The 9,359-nt window shown below is 35.3% G+C and overlaps 1 protein-coding gene across 1 annotated transcript in view; it reads left to right on the forward strand.

Moving 5' to 3' along the window:
• PIAS1 (protein inhibitor of activated STAT 1) overlaps positions 1 to 9,359 on the forward strand; it is a 136,144-nt gene that overhangs the window by 20,985 nt on the left and 105,800 nt on the right. Inside the window, exon 2 of the mRNA XM_019647271.1 lies at positions 8,423 to 8,867. Within this exon, the coding sequence (XP_019502816.1) occupies positions 8,423 to 8,867 (445 nt within the window). The remainder of the gene's footprint in view (positions 1 to 8,422; positions 8,868 to 9,359) is intronic.

The raw sequence follows: 9,359 nt of genomic DNA on the forward strand, positions 1-9,359 counted from the left end.
GTTGGTTAAGAGCTCGCTCAAGAGTTTGAGCTCTGAGCAACAGCGGTTCGAGTCCAGCCCGAGCTGAGCAGCCGCTGAGCTGCCAACAGGTAGCAGAATGGCTCAGCTAAAAAAAACAAACAAACAAAAAAAACAAATAGAATCATTGGGTGGAAATTAAAGAAAAATTTCGATTCATAGACTTTTTAGTAATATAGGCTACTATAAAATTAGGTTGTGAATTCTTAGAAGTGTTTAAGCAAAGTCTGGGAAACCATGAACTGAGGTTACAGATAGAGAGTTGGACATGATTTGTAAAGTTCTATTTTATGTTATGATCCTATGATTCTATTTCCAAAAAACATCATATTTCAAATTATCCAACAGTGTCTGTCATGGTCAGTACTCTGCAGCATTGCGTGGACTCTGACTTTTGAGTCTGAGCTCCATTATTTGCTAGCTCTAACCTTGAGTAGGTTACACCTGTTACTCTGAAAGAGTTCTCTTGATGCTTTTCCCTCTACGCTTTTCCTTAGAGCTTTTTCTGGGACTCAGATTGAAGGCTGTGATTTAAAGACTGTTCAGTTATAGAATGCATTTTTCCTCACACTTTTTGTTTTAATATTTGTCTCTCCTTTTAAGTTTCTTTCTCTAGTATACTATTTCTTTCATTGCTTCTTGTCTGACATTTAAATTAGATAAGATAGTATCTTTAATTGCAAATGCAGTGTTTTGTTTGTTTTTGGTTGGGGGATTTGGGAAAGAATACTCAGTCTTTTATAATTTGATAGACTTAAAATTTCTTAAAGCCCTGTTTATTACTATTATTATTATTATTATTTTTAATTGGGGAACTGGAAGAGGGGAACAGCGTTGGGGAATAGGGGAAGGGGAACAGACAAGTTGCTGTCCTTTTGTTCTTCAGTCTAGTTGTGGAGGACGTCGCTTTACTGGCACATGTTGGTATTATTGCGCTCTTGCCAGGTGAGGCAGTCACTTGCCAGCCATTGGACGGGTGTCACGGCGGCTCATGGCCGCTGACGCCGGCTGCTGGCCACTCATCATAGCCCATGGCAGCCCACTGCAGCAGGGGCTGTAGCCTACACTGTCGCCGGCGACTCATGGCAGCCCAGCTCCAGGTTGAGCTGTTGTTTACCATCTCAGCTGTAGAGGGCACAGCGTCACTGGCCTCATGTGGGATCCGAACCTGGGCCCTGCTGCGCAGGTCTGGCGACCCAAGCCAACTCTTAACGTGCTACTCGGCCGGCCCCCTGCTTATTATTTTTTAATTCTAGATTTTGTGAAAGTGAATGGGTATTCTTATCCATAGGTCAGGTTTTTTTTTTAATCCATACAATGGGAATAATAATGATCTGTTTCTTGGGTTCACGTGAGGTTTAAATAAGATAATCATGTTTACTGTAATTAGTATGTGATTGGCATATTGTAAGCATTTAACATATATTAAGTTTATCATTATTTTTACTCTATCAACACAAGTAAATGACACTTAAAATTTTGATTGAAAACATTACCAATCTAGAAAGATTTCAGTATTTGTTTTGTTTGTATTTCTTTAACTATAGAAGAATAGAAGAATGAGAAGATTTCATTTAGTAGAGTTATAGCATTATAGAATTTAAAAATTTTAAGGAACTGTTGAGAACCTCTACTATAATCTCATTTTTTGAAGTAAGAATACAGACCCTGAAAGATTGTGATTTAGTAAATTAATGGCTGTCAGTAATAGAATCCATATTTTATATATACTAATGTTTGTACATGTACCTAGCACATAGTAACTTGAGAATTTAATTAAATGATTATATGTGTCTGTCTCTGAAGACTAGCATATATCTCTGTGTTGTTTGTTCCTATGTTTCATCTTTCTGCATACTCATTTAGGACCTATGCATTGATCCAAAAAACATTTATTGAACATCTGTTTGCAGAGCAGCTTTTTCCTTAAATAAAAGTCATATTTTTTCTACTTCTGTGCAAGAAGTTTGGCAATGTGTTAGAATTTTAAACTCTAAATTTTTAGATTAAGGTAAACTTTGTTTTTTATTTAAAATATATTTTATTCAAATTTTAAAATGTTTGTTGGGTTTGTTAATTTTAGCACTCAAATTATCTAGAAGAAGGTTTTTGAAGGATATAGCCATATGTTTCATCAGATGTGCTAGTATATAAATGGGGATGATATTTATATTATCTATCAAAAATTGAAGCCATGGTGCACAATTTCAAGAGTGTTAGGTTTATACTCTGCTTGAAGGAGAACGGGATCTCTATGTTTTGTCATTATGTGGGAGCTAAATGCAGCCAATAGGATGGAATAGAACAGGAGGAAGATGATCAGCTAGAGGAGTAGGAACTACAGGTCATTTTTCAGTTATCTTATATTGAGAAAAAAATAAAAGAAGAGAAATTGGGTGGAACAAGATTATGGAGAAGTATGTAGCCAGCCTGATTTGCTGCTTTAGTAGAAACTGTCTAACTAGGTTTTCTGGTTGAACTGGGCATTGTTGACAAATTGCTAACCTAACAGCTGCTTATTAACTATTTCAAATGGAGAGGATTAGAAATGATCCTGAAGTCAGTTTCATTGAATGAAGAATCTGACTTTGAAAATTATGACTTCTGTTGTACTGTAGTACATGTTGTCCTGAATGCAATTACAGAATTTTTGATGATTTCTTTGCTTTTGTGGATGGAAAAAGTCTAAATGAAATACTATGGCATTGTTAAAGGCCTATTTTGACTATCTGTAGAATTAATTTTGGTTAACAATTGATTATAAACTGATACGAGATAAAGATTTGGAATATAGTCTGTTTATCACTAATCCTTTAAAGCATGGCAGTGGGATGTGTGAATAAGAGTAATTATGTTGTATAACAGGAAGTATCTAATTCTTTTTTTTAGATAGTACCTAATTCTTATTCACAATTTAGATATGACCTTTAATGATGTATGGTCATAGTTAATGAGATACTAAAACTGGCACTTCCTATGTAATCACAAAAAGCACCATCTACAATACTTTATTGATATTGCTTGAATATTGACTTGTACGCATATTTATCTTTCTCAGAATATGGTTTCTGCCTCTGTAGTTGGAATAGTGTTCTCGTGTGTGTGTGTGTGTGTGTGTGTGTGTGTGTGTGTGTGTGTGTGTAAAATTTTACATATCTGGAAAGGAGATTAAGTGAAGTATCTTACTGAATTATGAGCTCTTCCCCTTCCTGGTGGAAGCCAACCTGTCAAAGAAGGAGATCGGAGGATTCTTCTCTGTCAAAAGTAGCCAGACAAAAGGAGAAAAAGGAATCCTCAAAATAGCCAGGTTCTTGCCTGATTATTATAGAAAGAAGTACCCTGGTCTGCTCACTCCCTCAGACCTTCTAGTCATCTTTTTAGTGTCTTAGATATAAATGTACAGCCAAGGCTTCTCCCCTCATTTGAGGAAAATGTCAACCATGAAAGGCAGAGACCAAACCAAACAGCAAAAAAGAACTCAGGGTTACAGAGACAGTGCAAGGAGCAGAAGAAAACAACAACAATGTCAAACACCCAATTGATTTGTATCCTCAGAGAGAAAAGAAGATACTACATTCATGGAAAAATGAGAACAAGATGTAGGGGAAAGAGAAAAAAAGAAATATGCAGCAAATAGAAAAGAAATTAAAAGGAAATTAAAAATTTAATAGAAGAGTTAGAAACTAAAGTTGAGATCACCCAGAAAATAGAGCTAAAAAACAAGAGTTATAAAATGCAAGAGGATAAAGAAAATAGACTAAAGGAAAATTAGAGAATCATTCTAGGAAGACCAGTATCTAAATACAGATGGATCCCGACTTAGCATGGTTTGACTTATGATTTTTCAACTTATGATGGTGCCAAAGGCATACACATTGATCTTTTCCCAGGCTAGTGATATGCAGTTAAGGTAATTTCTCATGATCCTGGGTGGCGGCCATGAGCTACAGCTCCCAGTCAGGCCTGTGATCACCAGGTTAAACAGTCGATACTCTACAGTGTATTGTGTTGCCATCCTTTTTTGAATATTGTGTTCTGAGCACGTTTAAGGTAGGCTAGGCTAAACTATGATGTTCAGTAGGTTTGGTGTATTAATGCATTTTCGACTTAGAATATTTTTAGTTTATGATGGGCTTTTTGGGAGGTAAATCAAGGAGCATCTGTAATTGGCATTAGGAAAAAGAGAACAGAAAAAAGTCTAAGGAAGCTTATTCTAAGAAAACTTCCCAGATCTGAAGTACATGCATCTTTGAATTGAAAAGACTCAGCGATTATCACTTCAAACAATTGAAAAGCAAAAACAACAACAAAAAAACCCAACCCAACCCCAAGACACATTGTACAATTTCTGAGCACATAAAGAGAAGCTTCTATAAGCTTCCTGAGGGGCATATAAAAGTGACTGTGAAAGACTGAGGCTCAGAATGGTGCCAGGCTTCTTAACAGCAATACTGGAAGCCAGAAGACAATGAGGGAAGGCCTTCAAAATTTGGACAGAACATATTTTTCTGTCTAGTATTATCTACTGAGTCAGTTTCAGTTATTAAGTATGGGTAAATGAAGATATTTTTACACAGTGTAAGGAATAAAAAGTGTACCTCCTATGCCCCATTCTCAGAAAACTATTGGTGGAAATACCCTACTAAAAAGAGAAGACCAGTGCAGAGGAAAAAGTGAGATCAAGGAAATGGATCCACTATGGAAGAGAGACAAGGGAATTCCCAGTATATGTTAAAGGGAAATTCTATGACCATAGTTGTATACCAGGCCTAGAGCGCAAGCAGTCCAAATTGGAACCTGATGGAGGAATACAGTAGGTATATTTTAAAGAAATAAAACAGATTTACCTGATGTATATGAATATGTTGAGAGGAAAGTTACACTTCTAGCAAGAGTTTGCAGATGAATTAGAAAACTAAGCAAATGCAAAAATGGTGCCGATATTAACTATAAGGAAAGCAAGGTTATACAAATAAGGAATTGTAATGACGATATACTTTTGGCTCAGCTGTGACTATTATTTATAGCCATAGTAAGAATGTAAACACCAACAATGGATTCAGCCTAATTTTATGATGGGAATATGAGGGTAAAGGAGATGTAACAGAGCTGAACCATTATCTTTTATAATAGGAAATCATTTTTTCTTAAAACATTTAAAAATAGCTTATAGAGACCTACTATATAGAATTTAATGAAAAATGCCAGAAGAAATAGCTGAAAAAGTTTAAGTGTGCTTGCCTCAGGGATATGAAAAATGGGAGTGTGGCGAGGGACATCTGTTTTTCTTTTGAAACTTTGACTTTTTAAGCTGTGTGCATATCTGTCTGATTTAAGAATTAAAAAAAGATACCCCTCACAGAATGCTTTTTGTACAGAATATATATACTTCTCAGGCATTCTGAGTTCCTAGGATTCTGAGAACTATTGTATATCATTTGGGGATGTAGTCTGCAGAATGCTATCTGAGTAGGTAACGATTCTAGTAATAGCAGTGATTGATGTTATCCTTAGTTATAATTATTCACTTTGTTGCAGTGCTAACAAATGAAGATTTTTAAACTCATAACAGATTAAAATATGGTACATTGTAACATCTCAGATGTGTTTAGTTTTCCTCTGTGTCAACGCTTTACATTGTGTATTGATTGCTTCATGCTTCTCTGAAGCTTTTCAGTTGAATGATGCTTCAGATGTTTATGTTTCTCACCCCCTTTTATTTAGCCTTTTAAAATACTGTCTGCTTATTACAATCCTTAAGAGTATGCAACAACTGCTCCAATAGCAATAGGTAGCACCTCGTCTTTCAATATACCTGATTATAAGGTACAATGATTAATTTGAATCTAGATGCATTCTTTTTTTAACCACCAATTTTTAAAAATCCAAAATGTTGAAGCTTGAAATGGAGATTGAATATTAAATGAATTAATCTTGTAAAAGGTTTTTCTGTGTCCCAATTAAAAGGCATATGTGGTTTGTAAAACTAGTTGTGCAGCATTCTTCACCAAATTTCTTAACCTTCCTAGGCCTCAGCTTTCCCATCTGTAAAATGAGGATAATATCTACCTCAAAATTGTGCTGATTAATTGTGTATCCTGAAAAACAAAAACTATACTTACGTCATTAACTTTTTTTAACCACCAAACAGGAGATTTTATTTTGTGTGAATTGTCAATGTGCTCTTCTATAAAAATAGAACAATAATACATCTGTGCTGCATTTAAATCCATATATACCCACAGAAGCTGTGATCAATGAAAAGTTTATGGTTATCTCTTAATTTCAGTTTTTGTTTGTGTTTGACATAGGAGAGTGTAGTTGAATTGAAATGGAAAGGCATTCTTCTCTTTCTAAAAGTTATAGTTTACTCTGTAAAATGAAGTACATTTGACCAATGCCAGCTTCTATTTGTTTTTAACCTATAATCTTTGAAGCATGATTCATGTTATTTCTCTAAAAGCAGAAACTTATTAATATATTGCTTTTCTGTTGAAGTCCCTATTCCTTTTAAAATAAGGAATAAAAATCTTTATACTATTTAGTACCGTGAGGGCATTTTGGATAGTGGGGAAAATTGATATCTTGCTGACATTATAGTTGCTAATTTAATCTCTGATGACATTATTTAAAAGAAACATTTATAGGGTTTGGGGTTAGGCTTTGTTTTCAAGTCCACCCTAAATGTATGTTATATCTACATTATATCTTTGTCTGCCTTCTATAGAACATAAGGGTTTGGGAGTTCATTTGCATTTATGTTGTAGTTATTTCTATAACTCATCATTGTAGATTCCACTCCCACTTTTTCTTCTTCTAGTGGGACTTTCCTCTCCCCCTCCCACTCCCCCTCTCCATGCATTTGAAGAGTTTCTAGTGTTAGGCCCTAGTGTTAGATGCTGAGGGTAACATGGCCTTGTGCCCTAGAGAAAGGACCTCAGTCTGGTCATGGAATCACTTGTATATACAGAAAATTATAATACAGCAAGATAAATGCTAAAATAAAGATAGGAAAAATGGTCAGTAAAAGTAGTGAGGAGTCTACTTCTGCCAGGCCTAATGGGCAAAAGCTGGACTTTGAGGAAACAGAGCATTTTCCAGGCCAGAGAAGTAGGAGAAGGGCTCATATTTCTTTGATTAACTAGCTCTATTGCATATAAAGCTCTTTATATACTTTTCCCCCCTCACTATTTTATTTTTTCCTTTAATTGTTTTGCAGCATGCAAAGGTTGTCATCTCAGCGAGTGGTGAGGAATTAGGAAAGGCAGTTCAGCTTTTGTGTATTGGTATTTGGTATGAGATGAGGCAATAAAACAGTTGGGGAAATACCAGATGGTAATCCTACATGTGTCTTCTAACACCTCCCTATCAGTGGTTAAAGTCAGGATTCTGCTGTTAATAGATGTATGGTCTTGGGTAAGCCATTTTTTCTCTCCGGATTCCACTTTCCTCCACTTTAAAATGAGAGGTTTGTTGTAGATGGACACTGCCTGTTGGTAGTCTCTTACTAATTGCGGTAAAAAGGCAAAACAGTGACCAAATAAGTTTGGGAACACAGGGTTAAACAAAGTTAAATATATTTCTTTACTAGCCTTACATACATTATGGCATGTGGATTGAAGTCCTACACTTTTTAGCCTAGATTTGCCAGTAATATGTTTCCAGCTCCGTCCTTTTCCTAATGCTTTAGTGGAAAGAGCATGGGCTTTAGAATCATACATATCTGGGTTTGAATTCTGACTGCTACTTAGTAGCTCTGTGGCCTTAGGTAAGTTATTTAACCTCTCTTAACTAGTTTCTTCATATGTAAAGCAAGGATAACACCTTGTGGAGTTGTAAAGATTTAGTGACAACCCATGTGAACGTATCAAATATATCTGGCATATAATGGCTTAAAAAAGGTATAGTTTAAGTCCTACAAATTCCAGAGTTAGTATAGAATGTAATACTTAATAATATGTTATTTATATCCTGCATGCATCTGGTGTTTGAGGTGGGCTGTTTATGTGTTTCATATATACTTATATACTTTTACCCCAAGAAAACAAATGTTCTTGAGGGCTTGTTATTATCTTTTGCCACATAGCACTCAGCATTCTCCTGGAGACTCAAGTAAGTGCTTGATAAATACCTGACAATTTCATCAAAACAGTGGAATGAGGTGAGATGTAGTTATCTTACATCTTTCATAACCCTGGGTAGAAGTCAGTGAATTTATGAATATTAATTTTCTTTGGTTACTTAACGTTAAATGATTAAACTTTAAGTTTAAAATAACTACAATTGATTGTAAATGAATTGCCCTTTTAAGCAAACAGTACGAAGGGTTATAATAGAGTATTGTTTAATATTATAAATTATATTATTGGAATTCTAATGTTTTACATTTTGTTTTGTCTCTAAGCAAATGGTTATGAGCCTTAGAGTTTCTGAACTTCAAGTACTGTTGGGCTACGCTGGGAGAAACAAGCACGGACGCAAACACGAACTTCTCACAAAAGCCCTGCATTTGCTAAAGGCTGGCTGCAGTCCTGCTGTACAAATGAAAATCAAAGAACTCTATAGGCGGAGGTTCCCCCAGAAAATCATGACGCCCGCGGACTTGTCCATCCCCAACGTACATTCAGGTCCTATGCCAGCAACTTTGTCTCCATCTGCCATTCCACAGCTCAATTACGATGGTCACCCTGCATCATCACCGTTACTCCCTGTTTCTCTTCTGGGACCTAAACATGAACTGGAACTCCCACATCTTACATCAGCTCTTCACCCAGTCCATCCGGATATAAAACTTCAAAAATTACCATTTTATGATTTACTGGATGAACTGATAAAGCCCACCAGTCTAGGTAAGATTATTCTATAATGGTCATTTGGTTACTTCGGGGGTATACATTTCCATTTTATAGTATTTGAACCAGTTTATTATTCACAATGAAATTTACATTTGGTAATAGCATCCAGATGATAATAATAGTCTTTCAATTTTAGACAGAATCAAATATATGAAAGCTATCTTTTAGACAAAGAAAAAAGTACAGTCAAGTTTCTAGTCATGGTTGCTCACACAGTAAATATTTAAAAATTTCCAAGAATATAAACTTTTATACTTTAATATTTTAGATTGTTGATTAATATTTTACAATAACTTTTAACAAATTAAATAATTAAAACCTAGTAATTATTACCACCCTCTGAATTCAGTTCTTAATTTCTAAGTGTTGATGACATCTGAAACAAATAACTAACTAGTTTTGATTTTTTTTTTTTTTAAGATTTTTTTAAATTGGGGAATTGGGGGATGGAAACAGCACTGGGGAATTGGGGGAAGGGGAACAGAC

The sequence above is a fragment of the Hipposideros armiger genome, unplaced genomic scaffold, assembly GCF_001890085.2.
Source record: "Hipposideros armiger isolate ML-2016 unplaced genomic scaffold, ASM189008v1 scaffold_110, whole genome shotgun sequence".
NCBI lineage: Eukaryota > Metazoa > Chordata > Mammalia > Chiroptera > Hipposideridae > Hipposideros > Hipposideros armiger.